The sequence below is a fragment of the Apodemus sylvaticus genome, chromosome X, assembly GCF_947179515.1.
Source record: "Apodemus sylvaticus chromosome X, mApoSyl1.1, whole genome shotgun sequence".
NCBI classification, from domain to species: domain Eukaryota; kingdom Metazoa; phylum Chordata; class Mammalia; order Rodentia; family Muridae; genus Apodemus; species Apodemus sylvaticus.
Genome location: NC_067495.1, coordinates 46,332,081 through 46,350,652, shown reverse-complemented (window position 1 = coordinate 46,350,652; position 18,572 = coordinate 46,332,081). Strand labels below are relative to the sequence as shown.

Here is an 18,572-nt window from a genome sequence, read left to right as displayed (position 1 = left end):
ACAATTGTCTCAATATATCCCCATCTGCCTCCTGCTATTTCTGATCCCCGGAGGGCACTCTTCCCTATTTTCAAACCTGAAAAATGTATTAGTTGTGATAGTAGAACTTGAGAAGAGGTGAAATTGTGACCTTGAAATCTGTCTTTACCATGTGAGACCTTTTAATTCATTGTCAAATTGTATATATAAGGCAGTGTGCTGTTTCCTTTTCTTCTCCAATAATTGTGGGTGACTTCAACACCCCACTCTCCTCAATGGACAGATCAGGGAAACACAAACAGGGGCACAGTGAAACTAACAGAAGTTTTGGGCCAAATGGATTTAATAGATATCTATACAACATTTCATCCTAAATCAAAAGAATAAACCTTCTTCCCAGCACCTCATGGTACCATCTCCAAAATTGCCCTTACTACATTCTTGGTCCTGCCTCAGCCTCCTGAGTGATGGCATTATAGGCTCAATACTCCAAGCCCAGCTTAATATATATGTTAATATCTTAGGGATGTGTATGATCACTCCATGATTGCATATCCATATGCCAGACCACTTGCAGCTGTACTTCATTTCTTTCAGTGTGTCTCACTCTGTATACCATGCTGGTTATAAACTTAAGATCCTCTCCTGAGGCCTGCAATACTGAGTCTGAGGCATCAGTTCTGTTCTTAAAATACTTTCATTCATTCTTTGAGAATCTTACACAGTGTGTTTTGGGAATTCTTTTTGGCTTTTTACAAAACCAGTTTTGTTGTTGATTTTTTTGAAAGTGGAAAATTTGCAACATGTGAATGTGTAGATTCCAAATCACATATTGAATTTCTATATGGCAATTTGAAAAACTAGAGTATGTCAGTACGTTAATGGCAAAAATGGTTTGCAAAAACATATCATGAAGGAAATCATGCAAATAAATGCTAACATACAAAAATATGTAATATCATTGAGTTATATAGAGATCATTTTTCAAGTGTAAGGGAATTATTTCATCTAGGTGGTAAGAACCATATCCACTGTAGAGGGAAGATTTGTCAGGAAGCATATGAATCCTAAGCTCAGGTCCTTCACCTGTCTGCTGTCTTTCAAAACTCTGTACTTGAAACAAATTTTAAGTTTTGAGTTCTTTTATTATTATTAAATAACAGTCTTTACATCAAATGCTGTAGGCTTCAGACCTGAATGGTGTGTGGGGGAAGAGAGACAAAAGAGAGGGGAGGGAGGAGAGAAGAGATGGAGAACCGGGAGAAGTGGGAGAGAAAGGGGAGCCAGGAGGGAGAGGGGTACAAGACATAGAGTAGTTGTTAGATTTTCTACAGATATACAACCTTATGTATGGTGGGGTTGAGGCGGGGTAAGGACACTGAAGCTGCTTTTCAGTATTTCAGTCTTCATCCCTCACTCTTAGCCCAACTCCTCCCTCCTCCCATAGCCATCTCCTCATCCCTTTTCCAACATCATCCCCACCCCTTTGTAGACACTCCCACCAAGTCCCATTGCACTGTCAATTTGCCACAAATGGGTCTGTGGCCCATCACATACCCACTGATGCACCAAAATGAGCATCACAGAAAACCACCACTGTGTTAAGCAGGTATTTGAAATAACTATTTCAAAATGAGCCATTTAAATGACAACCTGATATATGGAAGGAATACAAATATTTACATATACTCTTGGGGAATGTCTCAATATTATAGCCCAGGCTGTCTTGTTCTCTTTCTTCCCTTAGCCTCTTTAAGGGCTGGGATACCATGGTCTCCCTATGCATTATCTGCAAGATGTGATAGAGCTTAACTAAATAGTTGGTGTCAGTATGGGCACATTCTGGCAAATAAATGGTTTACAACAGTGAAGGAGAGGAAGAATATAGAAATTCCTTTGTGTGTGTATATAGAAAAAGACTTAAGAGCTATGTATTTCAAGTGTTCTATTTATATTGTAAGTTAGGAAAGCTTAAAAAGTCTTAGTACCTATCAAGGGAATTCAACATTGGGTATTCAATATTTAAGAAGCCATGAGCACAATGTGCTTAGCTTAGTATATTTACAAATGAACTGATAGAATTTTGGCAGGTGACCAATGAACATTATTACAGAACTGTTCTTTATGTTTGTAGTTTTAATATATCAAACATATAGTAAACCCTACTTATTTAAAGTAAAGGTTATAATCCATCTGTGATTTCTCTGCAGAGGATGGGAAAGTTCAGCAGACTTCAGGCAAATGTGTTAGGGCCACTGTGATTCTTTTACTTTTGAATAACTAGTTATAAATGATACTTTAAAAAAGAAAATTACTCATTCTTTGATAAATAATATTGAACAGAATGAAGCATGAGTTTCTCTCATTTTCCAAGCTTTCTATAAAACTTATGTATCCACAGTTTGCCCAAACTTTCAAGTCAGTGTTAATGGGTACCTAATTAAGATACTCACTTCACACCTAAAGCTAATGTATTCTCTAAAATAAGGAAATTGTACCAATTATCTCTTGCGATGTAGAAACATGAATGTTTAGAATCAGAGTTAGTTCACAGAAAAGATGCAAAGTGTAGAGCTTGTTTTTAGTTTATTAATTTATTTTGCAGGAATCTTTGACTTTCTGAATATGTACTGTTTGGAGGTACGGTGCATGCATAGCCTTTTAATATGCCTTTGTACAGTTTCTTCTCAAAATAATGTCCTTCACAACATACACAGAAATCTAAGAGACATGGTATGTACAAGATTTAATTAATTTCTTGCTGCTTTAATGAAGAAACTGATCAATTCTTTTACAGTAGGGAAAGAAACATGGACAATGGGTGCTGTTATAAATAACTCAGAACTGTTCAGTCTCAAAGTAACTTTTCATGGCTTTAGAAACTCAGACTGACTCATCACTCAGTTATCTTTGAATGCCCAAGCCATGCACAATTCTACTTGTACTAAGTATTTGGGGATGCAAATACTACAGAAAAAAAGCTGGTGAGTGTGAAACATCATCAGAATTAACGTTCACAACAGGGAAATACTGTTAATTCTTTCAACAAAGATACAGTAGTGCTGCAACACAGGCAGTGCCCAATTTGAAGTTTTCAAAGTAACATTTCAATTGTCATTTCCCATTCTCTACAAATATCCAGACACACACTGCAACATGGATTCATTCAAGGTCTAACAATGGTACAATAGTAAAATAATTCCATTTTTCATCTCAAAGGGATATCTTCACATTCCAGGATACATCATCGATAGTTCTAAAAGACAGTTCTATGCCTCAGATTCTTTCTCTTCATACTGTCAGAAATACATAAACAAATACTTTTTAAAAAGACTATATAAAATTGAATTGCCACAGAGAGTTGGATATGAACCCCTAGACAATTGTGACAAACCAATGACAAAATTTAAGGAAACATTGATTTCTTTTATAATTAGAAAGTACTAAAATTGAGACCAGCTCCTTAAAAATTAAACTGCATATCACACTTCCCATTTTGTACTGGGAAATAAACAAATTAGCAACACTTTCCTCCACCATCATTAATCTGCACTAAAACTACATATTTGTACAATGTATTTCTTTTGTTTCTTTACTATCCCCTGCCTCCACTGTTTCCCAAACTAGATCAGAATCAATCCAAACAATCCTTAGAAGTTTGTGGCTCCTTTCTTTGCACTTTAAACTTTAAGACCTACAAATTTTAAGGGGATAATGCTCTTTTAACATAATGGCTAACATGATTTCTAAAAACCCAGTTTACAAAAAGAGTGAAATGTAAAATGTAGAGTCAGGTCTGCCTTACCAGGTACATCAAACTAGTAGTTTAAAAAAAACAAGCCTCTCACATGAACATCAGAGTGCACTAACTGACTGAAAGGGCATGGACACCTCCACAGCCATATTCACCAAGTTCTACCCTACCACCATATGCCAACTGCTTATGGAGGCCAATCTGAGCAGAACATTCTGGAAAAAAAGAAACAAAACCACCTGGATGGTTCAATGAATTCTTATTCAAAATGGTCATAGATAAGGAGCAGTCTATATATGGGTCTATACATGATAGAGTCAAATGTATCAAGTTCATCACTGTCAAGTTGTTTTGTTCATTTTTATGAAATGAATACAACATATGTGGGCATTTAAAATGTGGAAACAACTAAAACTTAACACATACAAAGCTTCCTTCGAGTGCCCCGATGTCTCATTCATAACTTCCATACTAAGCAAATGAACTGGTGCCTCATTCTTCCTGGTAGGTGAAAGTGATGATTGACTAGATATATCATCAAAGGCCTGAAACCATGCATCTACTGTATGTTAACAGCTTATTGACCTCGGTGAGTTTTCATGCAATAGTTTTAATATCAACTACATGGTTTTAATAAAGCATCAGACTTTTCACACATGCTCCTTTCATGTTCAACTGACAAGTGCCATGCTGTTGGTATTTCAGCATCTTACTATGAACACTTGCACACTTTTAGTTAGATATATCACGTAGTGTATATGTTCCTCCTAACTTGTCTCATAACAGCAAGTGGAGTTGTCCATCTCTAAGGGAGACAAAAAACTACACAAAGTAAAGGGCACCTTAAACAACAGTAGGACTGCTAGACTGCTTTGGGGATTGACAGGAAACCCATGTTACAAGGCTTTTACCCTTTCCAAGCCCATGGGTTTGCACCTGTCTGTTTTCCCACCATTATGATTTTCACAGTTTTGCCGCAGTTGTGTGAGAGATAATTACATAATCATGCTCTTCTTGAGACAAATGGATGTATTGGGGCATTCTCCACATATTAACACTAGATGTGATGTAGAAGATTATGACTGATAGAAAACTACAATGAGCTATGTATGCCTTTGGTTTCACTATGCAATTGAGTGCAGCTTGTTTTTCCAGGTCTGGCAGAGATTACTGCTAAATGACAATACAGTGACAGTACAAAGTGGCTGTGTATACAGGAGTTGGGGACAGACCTAGTATTCCTAAGGTTATGACCTCAGGTGAAATTCTTCAGGATGGAGAAACCTAGCAACTTTATTGCTCTCTATGTTCACCAAAATGGAGAGAAATTCCAAAATTCAATTCTGAGCCAAGAAGAAAATTTAAGGCAAAGAACCTACTTAAATATACTATTAATTTTCTCATTTACATCACAGCAAGTGGCCTGATTTATTAACTTTTCAGTGTATCCACACCTGCATTGATTTATAAGTAGTGCTTTAGTATTCCCTGAACTGCTGAAATTCAGTATGATCTGTCTATTCAACTAAAACAAATTCAAACTCCCTGTATACATCATTCTTTTGACAGTAGTTTTTTTCTTTTCAACCTATAGCACCTTGTTAATGCCAGGCTACCCCGATTCCACTGAGCTATATCCCCAGCCCAATGGTATTTCTTGAGTAGTCTTGTCTCACTCCTTCATTAATGCAACTTTATGATGTTGGCCAACTTCATTTTCCCTCTCATTGGCTAGTTAACACATGTGCAAATAAATAGCTCATATTGATTTTTTTTCAGCTAAATTAGGACTACGGCACAAAGTATTTTCTGTGCTGTAAACATCATGTATTCATTACGAACCGGAAGTGGGGGGGGGCCCTACATACTGCAAGCATTTCTTAAGAACTACAACAGAGCTTAGGATTTCCCATGGTTTTGGAATGGACTTGCATTTGGCATACATTCAGTGTGCTACTGGCAAAGCATGGTTTTATAAGAATGACATTTTCTAAAACCATACTTCATTACTTTCAAAATCAATAACCTAAGAAAATATACAATAATTTATGTGGCATAAGTAGGTCTTAGTTACCAGTGTTGATGCAGCTTGATGAAACCATTGTTCAAGCACAAGAGATAATACTACCTCTGATTGTACTTCCTCACAAAGGGCATGATATGCCTAACTCCTGACTACTACAAATCACATTTTAAAGTATCCTGTTTGCGTATGAATGTGTGTTTGAAATTACCCCTGAAAAAAGCAGCAATTAGAAATAAACTCATTATTTTGCAAAAAAGAAAATAAAGCATATCCTGGGTGCTTTTTCCTGTCCATCTCTTCACAGGACGCAGCAGGAACAGGCGCAGGGAGCCTTGGTTTCCAGAGCACTGTGACCATGTAAGTCTGCTCTGGAATTCACAGTTTGTCTGCATAAACTGTAACGTATCCTACCATAATCCAAAGTCCACCTTTAGAAATGAAGAGCCACTCAGCAGTAACTGTAACAATTGGGATTCCACAGAAGAGCCCTTAACATTTCTGTGTACATTCTTGAAGGAGTGAATTCAAGTATCCCTTTCTACGTCTCACTCTGTAATGAGTTAAGAAAGGAAAAAAGAAAGACCTCCCCACTTTTCCTTTCATGAGCTAGTAGTAGCCAGGGCACCATTCCCCCACCTCCCCCTGTGCAATCAAGAAATGAAAAGGCTGGGCAGATGAACACAATCCCAAAGTTCCCTTTTCTTTCGGTGAGTGCTCAAAGTTTCACTCTCAACATGGTGTCAATCCTTCTGAATTCAAGTGTACCGTGGCATCTCACACTGCTCACAGCGGTTCAGTGCAGGGTGGTTGAGAAAGGTACAGCTGTCACAATTCCACGGAGCGCCTTCATAGTCCTCATCTCGGGGTTGTATCCGAAGATTCTGTTTGCAGACACTTAAATGTTCTGAGGAAAGAGGGGATTTAAAAGAAAGGAAGCTAGATCAAGCTGTTTCTTCAAGCAAAACCCAAACTGATCAAAACTGAAATGACAAGCTACCACAAAACAAAAGGAAGCACTTCCTATCTTAGCCACTGAGTAAGCTAATTAATTAGTAACCACATCACTGGAAAACCATAGCTGCACAGAAGCTAGATACATGCTCCAGTTTGTTCTAAACACACTGATTTTTGTGCTCTAAGAAGAGGACCTGGAAGTCCAGAATAACTGGCCTTTCTATTTTATTATCCATAATGAATAGATAATTAAGCTATACTCTAGCCAAATAGGGGAAAAACATTGAGAACTATGTGACAGCACATTCAGAGAACACTCTCTCACTTTGACTTTCCTCTCTTCCACAGACTAGTAAATGGATATGTTCTTCCATAGGACATCTGCTTCCAGGAATGCATGTGTGTTTTGTATTAATGCTTTATCAAAGGCTGGTAAAAGTTGTTCCCAGAAGAGTGAAAAAAGAAGACTCTATAGCTATTTATAAAGCTGAGTCATTCTACATACATGTATCTTTTGTTCTCAGAATTATTCCCCCTTGCCATAAAAAAGTTACACATATATTATTTTTGAAAAATGCTTATACCTGGCAATATCAAAACCCAGTTTACAAAAAGAGTGAAATGTAAATTGTAGAGTCAGGTCTGTGTTACCAGGTACATCAAACTAGCAGTTTAAGAACGCAAGCCTCTCACATGAAAAAAAAAAAATTCAAAAAAACTTCAAAACCTGTATTCCTGTTAGGCCTTAGGCTTAAAAGGGCCTAGAATTCATCTGGCAATTCTACTTTGTTGGGAAGTCCCTATTCAGAAGAAAGCTCACTGGTTAGAAGGGTTTCCAGAGTTCTCTAGGTGGGTTCCTGTAACCACAGACAGGAAGGATCTGGACATGTTTCAGTTGATACCTTTAGCTGCCTTACTAGATGCGAACTACTACTATGGAGTATTTTTATAAACAGGCTCCAAAAATCACAATTTTACCCTTAGGACAGTTGACATTTTAGTGTGTAAATAATATGACAGTGAAAAAGGTCAACAAATCATAACTGTTAATTGTTACATTCTTATGTCAATTCAAAATGTAGTTTGTAGACAAAAGGTTTCAAAATGATGTAAATTATAAGCCTCATTGAGCCTCATAAACTCAGTCTATCTGATGACTCTTATTGGTGACTCTCTTCCCTGTTAAGTATCATGCTGACTTAATTTGAAGTCATGAATCACTATGAAGTAACTGACCAAAAAAAAAATTGTGAGTATAAAAATCTATCCAATTCATTTCAAAGCACTATTTCAGAATATTTACTTTGATTTGTAGAAACAATCTTTTTTTAAATTCATTCGATATATTTTTTATTTACATTTCAAATGATCTCCCCTTTTTTGGTCCCCCACTCCCCGAAAGTCACATAAGCCCCCTTCCCTCCCCCTATTCTCTCACCCACCCCTTCCTACTTCTCTGTTCATGGGGTTGCACTCACTAATAAGTGGATATTAGCCTGGAAAACAGGAACAATCTTTTTTATAGCATACTTAAAAAGCAGTTTGCAGACTACTTTGTAGAAAATATTTATTAAAAAAAGGAGTATTTCTATCCAGATCTAAGTCTAAAAACACACTATTTTGTAGCACATATGCTAAAGACTGTATAAAGATCTGAAGTAGGTTTTCAGCTATATTTTATATTTTCATAAAAATGAAAAGCTTCAAAAATACCTTAATCAATGTTGCATGTATAGTATTTATCATATAAAAGACAAAAAGTGCTCAAAAGGCATACAATTAAAAATAATAAATAGAAAGGCACAAATCGCATAACAAATGACTCCCATGAAGAAGTATGGAGAGGGTCCTGATCCTGGAAAGGACTGGAGGGGGAATATAAGGACAGAGAAAAAGGAGGGAGGTGATTAGAGAATGGATGGAGAGAAGAAGGTTTATGGGACATATGGGGAGGGGGGGTCCGGGAAAGGGGAAATCATTTGGAATGTAAACAAAGAATATAGAAAATAAAAATATTTAAAAAAAAGTAAATAGAAAGGGTTTCAATGATAAGTGAAAAAGTTACTTTTCCCAAACATGTTCTAATAGTAAAGAAAAAAATTATACAAGGTACTTCCATGCATCGTTTCTTCTTATGTTGCCTTTTCATTTGCAAATTAACATAATGATTTAACATTTATTACGTGTACTATAAAAGTAATCCAATATGACATATATTACTATTTTAGAGACCTGCTCTCAATTGGATGGCAGCATACAAAGCTGAAGAAGTAGTAGACATTTGTGTGAGAAGCTTTATCAAATCCAGAAATTGCAACTCATTTGAAAATTATTTTGCCTTGCTTTCTATATACTATTTCTAGGGAGCTGGCCTCTCCAATAAGGTGTTCAGATGCAGCTACTGAACAGAAGAAATGTGGCTATATGCAAATCAAGATATGCATAGAAAGCATGCAGAAATTAAGAAAAAGTATCTTTTAAAACAATTTTTAGCAAGCACCAAGGATCTAGTAAACATTTTGCATTACACACATGAACTGTATTCTCAAAGGTAAACCTGAAGGCATGTTCTAGGTATGGTAACTTGTATAGGTTAACACATTCCAGAGACACAGGTACAAACCATCTGCAGCTGCTGCCTGGGATTCATGGATATCTACTGGCACTTTGGAAGTCACACTAATTCTTCGGGCTTTTCTCTCAATTGCACAGGAGTCTGAGGAGTCTGCAGAAGAAAAGGTAAAGGTGCTGAAAGGGGATGAGATCCTATTTCAGGAAGAGTAGGCTCACAAGGCATGTTCCTGCTACTCACTCAGCTGAGAGAAGTTACCTTTCCTACCTGTACATGATCTTTCAATGTCTCTGAGGTTAAATGTAAACATAATGCTTCTTTACAAGCTACACAAAACATTTGTCCCAAATACTAAGTCACAGCAGAAGAATATACTTGGAGTAAAAACTCAGTGACAGCAGCTAAATGGAAATATGAAAGCAAACTGTACTTTAGTTTTGATTGAAACACTCAGGAAAAATGTATTGTCGAAAAATATACTATACATAAAAGTTGTCTGCCTGGGTTACGTGGGAACCTGTCTCAAAGGACCAAAAAATAAAAATTAAAAGAAGATGAAGAAAGAAAAAAAGATGGAAGAAATAAGAAGGAAGAAAGAAGAAGGGAGCAGGAAGAAGACAACAAAGACAACGGTAATTCAAGTATTTAGGACGCAGAGAAAAACACACTGGAATACATAGAAAACATTACTTCTTGAAAAATGGAAGCAACTCAAAATAATACAATGTAGTGAGAAACATGGGTTCCCAACTCATTTCAGGGATTTCAACTTCTTGCTAGAATACTGTTCTTATATGAGTTTACAGTTTATTAGTGAGCAACCTTTGTATTAGATAACAAGGACTAGCACACTATATATTGTTTGCCTTAAAGAAGAAAACCTTTGCATTTTCTAATCAGTCCTGATTCTGTATGTAATCCCTCAGTAAATTCACCTTTGGAAAGCACTGCTCCAGAATTCTAAGAATGGTGGTTAAGCGCTTAGCTGGAATTCCATTAGCAGAATAAGTAAGCGCAAAGTAAATGTTTCCTTAGGCTAGAAAGAAAATGGTGACACGGTGTGTTAGATTTGAAAGGCACATGCCTTCATTTCACTGATTCACACAAACATCTTGGAAAGTACACAGGTCAGGATTTGAACAGATCACCTCTGTGTGGGACATAGATTAGAGCTGAAGATGGTGAGCTAGGCCACTGCTCAGGTGCTATGACACCCAGGTCATGTACTGTTCTTGCAATGAGGGTACAGGGAGATGTGCTGAGTTACCTGAAGACTTATGTTGTGTATTAACTGCAGATACAAATCCCAAAGGTTTCTGTTGCCTCTCTTCCTTTGTCCTTTAATTCTCTAGCACATGCATTACTCAGATAATACTAGAGTCTACTTAGATTTCCAGCATATAAGCAGCTTACTGTTTTGTTTTTAAGCAAACAATATTGCAAGACAATCTGCACTAATTTTAATAGTGTCTTCAGAAAAATGATGCTGGGTGTGGTGCTGCAATAAGCTAGCATATAGTTTATAAGACCATCTTCAAAATGGAATAAAGTGCTTAACAGAAAATATATCTGACTTCAAACTGAAAAGCTTTTTACTAATCTGTGATTAAAGGCTTAAAATTACTTGGCAAATAATAGTACCATTTTATACTATCACCAATAATATGTAAGATATACTTTAAGCTCATCTCAACTAAATTTTTAAAGTAGAAGGTTATTCATAAGGATAGGTAGGACTTTACATGTAGAGCATACATTCCTTGGGACGGGAGTGATAGTAGGATCATACATTTACCTACAATTGTAATTTGTTAACTATTTAAGAAATTGCTGAAAATCGGACCCATTATGACTACAGGGAGCCCCCACCATCAGCCCTTAGTGAGTTCCCTTTGCAGTAAATTGGCCAAGGAGCAGTGCCCTTTAAGTGCATTTGTCACTTTCCCTTTTGTAGGAATGGGTTGATAGTATCTTTATGGGTTAGGTTTGGGAATCAGGCTCACGCTAGCTTCAGATGAAATCCAACAATGACGTCTAAGCTAAGATGCGCTTTGGATACAGAAGGGTGATAGGTCCATTAATGTTAGCAAACACACTACTGTGCTGGAGAAGGTAGTGAACAGGAGCCCGAGAGTTAGGCTTCATTTGGAAGGGGAGGGAAATAAATGTGAAGCAGTCTTCCCTTTTCTCATTATTTTAAAAATTATGTTCAAAATTGTTTCCTACCCTTTTAAAATGTTTAGAAGAGTACTCCATTGTGTGTATGTATATATACATATATATATCTCACATTTTCTGTATCCATTCCTCTATTGAGGGACATCTGGGTTCTTTCCAGCTTCTGGCTATTATAAATAGGGCTGCTATGAACATAGTGGAGCATGTGTCCTTATTACATGGTGGGGAATCCTGTGCATGTGGGTATATGCACAGGAGCGGTATAGCAGGGTCCTCTGGAATGTCATGCCCAGTTTTCTGAGGAACCGCCAGACTGATTTTCAGAGTGGTTGTACCATCTTGCAACCCCACCAGCAGCAGAGGAGTGTTCCTCTTTCTCCACATCCTCGCCAACACCTGTTTTCTCCTGACTTTTTGATCTTAGCCATTCTGACTGGTGTGATGTGAAATCTCAGGGTTGTTTTGATTTGCATTTCCCTGATGACTAAGGATGTTGAACATTTCTTTAGGTGCCTCTCAGCCATTCGATATCCCTCAGGTGAAAATTCTTTGTTTAGCTCTGTACCCCATTTTTTAAGGGGGATATTTGGCTCGCTGGAGTCTACCTTCTTGAGTTCTTTGTATATCTTGGATATAAGCCCCCTGTCGGATGTAGTGTTGGTAAAGATCTTTTCCCAATTTGTTGGTTGCTGTTCTGTCCTTTTGACAATGTCCTTTGCCTTACAGAAACTTCGTAGTTTTATGAGGTCCCATTTGTCAATTCTTTGCCATTAGAAACAATGAATTCATGAAATTCTAAGACAAATGGATGGAACTGGAGAACATCATCCTAAGTGAGGTAACCCAGTCTCAAAAGAACACTCACTGTATGCAGTCACTGATAAATGGATATTAGCCTAGAAGCTTGGAATACCCAAGACACAATCCACATATCAAATGATGTCCAAGAAGAAGGAAGGAGAGGGCCCCGGTCCTGGAAAAGCTCAGTGCAGCAGTGTCGGGGAATACCAGGACAGGGAAGTGGGAAGGGGTGGATTGGGGAACAGGGGGAGGGAAGAGGGCTTATGGGACTTTCGGGGAGGGGGGGATCCAGGAAAGGGAAACTCACTTGAAATGTAAATAAAGAATATATCGAATAAAAAAATAAAATAAAATGTTTAGAAGAATTTGCTGGCCAGCAGAATATTGTTCTGAAACTATGTTTGTAGGACTTTTAAAAAAACAATATACTCAGTTTTAATATAATATGAAAACAGCTATTAACATTTCCTCTTTCACCTATTTGAAAAATCTGACCTCTTATACTTTCATTTTTCAAGAAATGTGTTTATGTAGGTTGTACAGTTTACTGGCCTGAAGATATTAATCACAAGCCTTCATTACCATTTTTAATGGATAACCCATCTTTTATTTCTATTCATGGTATCTTGCATTTTTTCCTCTCTGTAGATTAGTGTACCTTAAAGTTTACTAATTTTGTTTCACTTTTCTCTACTTTGTTATAAAATTTCATGACAAAAAAGAAACATCAAATTTCCTTTAAAGTATGTAACAATTAAGGGCCAGAAAGAATCAGTTGAGGATCTTCTTAGTATATCTAAAGCCCCTAGCTTCATTCCTAGTACTAAGACAATAGTTCAATGTTCTTGACCAGGGAAAGTTATGGTTTTGTATCTAGTTCCTTGGAGATGCCACTATTCAAGAAATTTCAAGATTTTACTTGTAGTGGACTTTGCGGATTTTTGGTCATTTCTGATGAATTTAGCCCATTCTTCTATGCCAGCCCTTGACTCATTTAACTGTAGCTCATCTGCTAGGCTATCTGTAAGAAAAATCACCTTAGAAGATACTGAGGCAAAATCAAGTTTAAAGATGTATATTTTATGAACCTAAAAGGCTAAAGTGATCAATGATATACATTCCAGAGTCTTTCAGCTTGAAACTCCATATAGCATTGCCACAGTGCCAAAGTTAGTACTTGGCAGGCATCCACTAAAATTCGTTTTGAGTCATTTTTAGAAATCACTATGCTATTTCAAATGTAGGTCAGATGAAACATTCACAGTAGTATAAAACAATAAAGAGACCAACTCCTAAGCTGCCATCTATAAATGAACTAAAATTTAAGCACTTTCTGCTATTCAATATGTCTTCATAACCAATCTGTCTTGAATTGTTTAATGCAAAAGGATTAAAATGTGAACTTTAAACATGTTGTATATTGAGCATATAAAACAATAAGGCCTGTCAGAATATGGGTGAAAATGAGCGATCAATCTACAACAGGTCACTTACGGTAAGATACTGAAAACAACTTAGGACTCGTCTTGTTCTTGATGAGAAAACACTCATGTCCCTCTCACTCCAGCTTCCACTGTTTATCAAGTAGCCAAAGAACTCTTTATGTGTAAAGCCTACTGAAGATTTTCAAGATCCTCATTGTTCTAGATCAATTTTCTTTCAGGAGTATACTTTTTATTATGTTAAAGAAATCACTATTATGTCTTACAACAATTCTAACATTACTTTTAGGATTTAGTAAAAAATTAAAGTTTGGGGACTGTTTTACTATTGTCACATTAATACTGCTAACTTTTTATGAGGACCATACTCTAGTGAATAGTTCAAACAGAAACTCCTTCAGAAATCTATGCAACTTGTACAGTATTCTGCTATGACCTCTACTCACCTTTTTTAGATGGCTTCGGTGGTACAGTAGGGCCAGGTTCTATGTGGTCATAAAAATTATTCATGGCTTTTGGATCAAAGTTTCCTACAAAGAAAAGAGGAAACCACAGGTATTTAGGGGTTTTCTTTTGCTATTTGATCTTTTAAAAAGAAAATACATTGATGAAACATAGGAAAAGAACATGTTTTCTAGGGGTTCAAATGTCATTAGACTATCTTCTTTTCTTTTTGGTGTGCGGAAAGATCCAAGCAGAGCAGTAGAGCACTGTTTATCTATATTACATTACCTAAAATGATGTTTCTAATTGTAGGGCTAGCATTTATGAGCAAGATGCAGTATATGGGAAACAAGGAATGGTGGACCTGTTTGGTCTAGTGAAAAAAACAACATGAAAGATTATGACACTTCTTTTCATAATTTATCATAAAGCCATCTAAGGAAGAAGCCAAATGTATATGTTTCATAACCCCGTGGGCTTATCAATGATGATACTGTGCAAATTTTAGAGTAAACAAGCCAGGAGAATGGCTGACACAAAATTTTCTTTGGATCTGCATATTCTCTGGCTTTATATGTCTAAACCAGTGATATACCCCGTGAATCCTTCAAGATCAGATTGCATTAGGTGCCAGTTCTGATTCTCACCTTTACTCCTGGACTCTGCCTGCTATACCCAAACCTACCTGAATTTGGATACAGAAAATGCTGGACTGTACCAAATTTCCCGTTTTTAAGCACTGATTTTTCCCCTAATGAAAATTTCCCTTCCTACAACTCAAATATTAAGCTGCTTTTCATCAAGTCATGTAATGGTTTATTTGCATCTACTTGAAAGTGCATCCCCTACTGCCAAACAACAGTTTAGAAAAAGAATACAATATTTGGACACCTTAAGTGTTTCTAAATCTTAAGTACAAAAAGACCTCATTTGGTCAATTCATACCAAAATCATAGCTCCTTCCTTAAAAAACCTTAATTGGTCCTATTATTCAAAGTTTCATCCACTTGAATAGGCTATTTTAGAGAGAATTTTAAAAGATTCATATAGCTCCTGAAAGACACAATGCTACTTGACATATTAACTGCTGCACATATATTTCACTTATGTTACACTTCATGCTCTAATCATCCTAATCAAATGTTATTTTTACTTTGCTCCAGAAACCATATCAGTCTTTAAAAAAAAAAAACTGACGTAATTATGTAGAAGCAGTGGTTGATACACCCTGCATATTATGCATAGTGATTCTTTCACTACTACCATAAAGCTAGTAGGCTACATAAGAGTAATGCAGCTTTTGAAAATGAGAAGCTGGCTTGAGAGCTCAACTTTCATGTTCAGATGGTTCTGTACCTTTAGTTATCTTTAGTTCAATTGTTTGACACTGTTATTATATACTACTCTTAAAGTACTGCAGAAGCTCTCTTAACTGCCATAATTAAGAATACTTAAAGTTTGGGAGTAGGTGGATTCAAAGAAAGGGTTGCTAAGTAAAATTACACATCACCTTTATTGTAACATAAATATAGCAGCGTTTTTCTATTTTTCTTATGGAAGTGTTGGAGACTGAAATCCCCAGGGATCGTATATGCTATACAAACATTCTATCACTGCACGGCATCTTCAATAGTGCATTTTGATGCTGAACAAGGATACTTTATATTGTCTTACACAAACCATGTTCATGATAACCTAAAGCCAAGTGTCAGCAAATTTTCTGTCCAAGAGCAGATAGTAACTGAGGTTTTGTTAGACTTGTGATACAATCTGTTACAAGTATTCAACCCTGTCCTTGAAACATGAAGAAGCCACAGACACTAGAAAAACAAATGTGCATGTCTGTTTTGCTAAACCTTTTTTTTTTAAAATAAAAACAGGCAGTAGGGCCCTAGTTTGCTGAGCCTTGATTTATAATTTTGCATTTTGGTGTCTTCTGAATGCAGCACATGATATACTAAGGACACTTTCTTACAAAGTCTTCCCCTTTCTATTTGTGTTCATTCAATCTAATTATGGTTCCTAACATTTTATGCTTGACTCTATATAAAAGCCAAAGACAGTTTTTAAAAGAGAAGCATTTTCATAAATTCTCTTTAGTTATGAAATATTCATTTTAACTGCAGAAACATAGTTAACTAGCATATGCAGCACATGCAATTAAAGGGAGCGGCAGTATACAGGAAAGCAAGTCCTTTTGTAATTTGATGAGCTGGCTAACTGAAAGATAAGAGAGCTTTCACTGTAACATTGAGAACTTCTTTTAAAACCAAGAATTCAGATATCCTACTCTGGGCTCCCTTTCTGTCACAGTATTTTCGAAGACTATCACATAATATAAATTGGGTCTTAGAAATAATAATCATCAATTTATGTAACACATTCAATGACAAAACTTCAATGTAACAATATAAAACAATGAGGATAAATGATGAAACTGCCAGAGTAACATTAGTTTTTGACACCTTGATATATGACAATAGTTATATAAAACCTGTCCTTAAATCTATGAACCCACAAGTATTGCAATCTAAGCAGTTTAAAATACCATTCTATGACTTACGGTTTACCAAATCATCAAGTCTATACCTCTAGATTGAAGGAGGTCAACTTCTTTCAGTGTACAGTCAACATTTATCTGGAGTTGTCTGTTCATGCTTCTCAATCTTGTCATTTCCTCAGGCTAGTAAGAAAGCACCCAAAATAGCAATTGTGGGAAAGTCATTATCAAGCCCAACATTTCAGAACTGTCTTTCGCGTTAATTGATCTGATGGGGTCTAACTCAGAATCTAGCCTTGTCTATAAGAAAGCATGTCTGGGTATGCTTTTAAAGTCAAAGGTACACTGAGTACATCAATGTGGCCGCATAGTAACAAACACCATGTATGGTGGCCCGGTACAAACTGAACTCTGTTCTCTCATAAAAGCTACATTCACTATAAAAACAGGGCACAGAAAATACCTTGTTTTTGTGGTAAGGAAAAGTGCAACAACCAACCCTTGAAATTAGCACTGTTCGTGATTTTAGTCTTGTCTAACCTGGTAAAAGTTAGCGCTTACTTATTAGCTTTTGGTACCAGGTTAATCAGAATTTGCTCATGCCTTCTGCTAAAAGGAGTTTAAGGTAGGTAGTATTGCATGGATTCACTGATGAGAAAACAGCAGAGAGGTTAAATTTCCTAAAAGTATAAAGCTCATAAGTTGTAGAGCTAGAACTTATACAAATTTCTTATATAAATTTATGGAGATATGTATTTTTCTAGATCAAAAGAAACACTTTAACACTGAGAAATATTAGGCATCAATACACTCCTGTTTCTTCTACATTAGACTGTCTGGCCCATTCTAATCCTTAGGGTATTTTCAGTACCTGAAAAGACCTTTTTCTGATGAGCCTTTAATTCCCATACCATTCTTAATTTTTTTACAATTTCTGTGCTTGGACTCTAATGATATGGGTGCTACTGAAGTGTTACCCACACAGCCCAGGTATTAGCTTAATTACTAGGGTAATGTCAACTACACAAAGTAGAATGTTAAATTACCTACTAACAGAGAGAGGGGGGGAATGAGAGAGAGGGGGAGGAAAGGAAGAGGAGGGAGAGACAGACAGAGACAGAGAAAAAGAGATTGAGAAAGATTGGTTCTGTTAAAAACATGTATTCTGCCAAAGACTAAACTGGTTAACAGGGCACTAAACCAGAGCAAACAGGATGTCTTCTGCTGTTGGGAGATTTTAACAGAGTAAATGGCAAAGCCCAGAAACGAGAAGGGTCCGATAGTTTAACACAGTGATGGAAAAAGACATAAGAGAAATTTCTGGATATTATTTGTATTATGACCTACTTATTTAAGAGCATTTGATGACTGCTAATTTTACATGTGTTTTGTGCCCACTTATCTCAGGACCTTACAGATAACTATCATTAGTTAGTCTCATATATTTTGAAGGAAAAATATCAAACTGAATTTTAACTTAAAAAAAAAAAAAAGAAAAAGCTCTAGGCCCCTCAGAATGTCAGTGGATCAACAAGAACCATCTGGAAACATTTAAAATGAACTGCTCTTCTTTCTTCATTCCTATAGACAAAGTATGTGATGTTAATGTGTAAAATGGTTGCCAAGTAATATTAAAATGGTATAAACACATGCTTGAACATCAACATGGATGATTTCATCCTCTTAGGAACATATAAGTGACCCCTACTTGTGAGTTCAGTAACTTAAGGACTTATCCTTCCCATATGTTTTCCAATAGAAAGTAAGAGTTTTAGCCACAGTGGACCCAAATAGTGATGCTTTGTAACTAAGCATGGAAATATTAATAATACATGTTAGACTCAAGTGGAGGGGGAGGTGAGTAGCTATTTCTGAGTCAGGTCATTTATCAAAAGTACACGGTGTTTACACAGAAGATTGGT

The 18,572-nt window shown here is 36.4% G+C and overlaps 1 protein-coding gene across 5 annotated transcripts in view; it reads right to left on the bottom strand.

Annotated features, from left to right (window-relative positions):
* Window positions 1-2,708: 2,708 nt before the first annotated feature.
* Window positions 2,709-18,572, bottom strand: part of Tab3 (TGF-beta activated kinase 1 (MAP3K7) binding protein 3) — a 62,476-nt gene continuing 46,612 nt past the window's right edge. For 4 of the 5 annotated variants that reach the window (XM_052170649.1, XM_052170651.1, XM_052170650.1 and 1 more), the window contains 4 exons: window positions 16,740-16,833; window positions 14,153-14,236; window positions 9,337-9,438; window positions 2,709-6,663 (listed from right to left, as the gene is read on the bottom strand). In XM_052170649.1, coding sequence (XP_052026609.1) covers window positions 6,515-6,663; window positions 9,337-9,438; window positions 14,153-14,236; window positions 16,740-16,833 — 429 coding nt within the window. In that variant the 3' untranslated portion in view covers window positions 2,709-6,514. The remainder of the gene's footprint in view (window positions 6,664-9,336; window positions 9,439-14,152; window positions 14,237-16,739; window positions 16,834-18,572) is intronic. The other variant, XM_052170653.1, reaches the window with a different exon arrangement.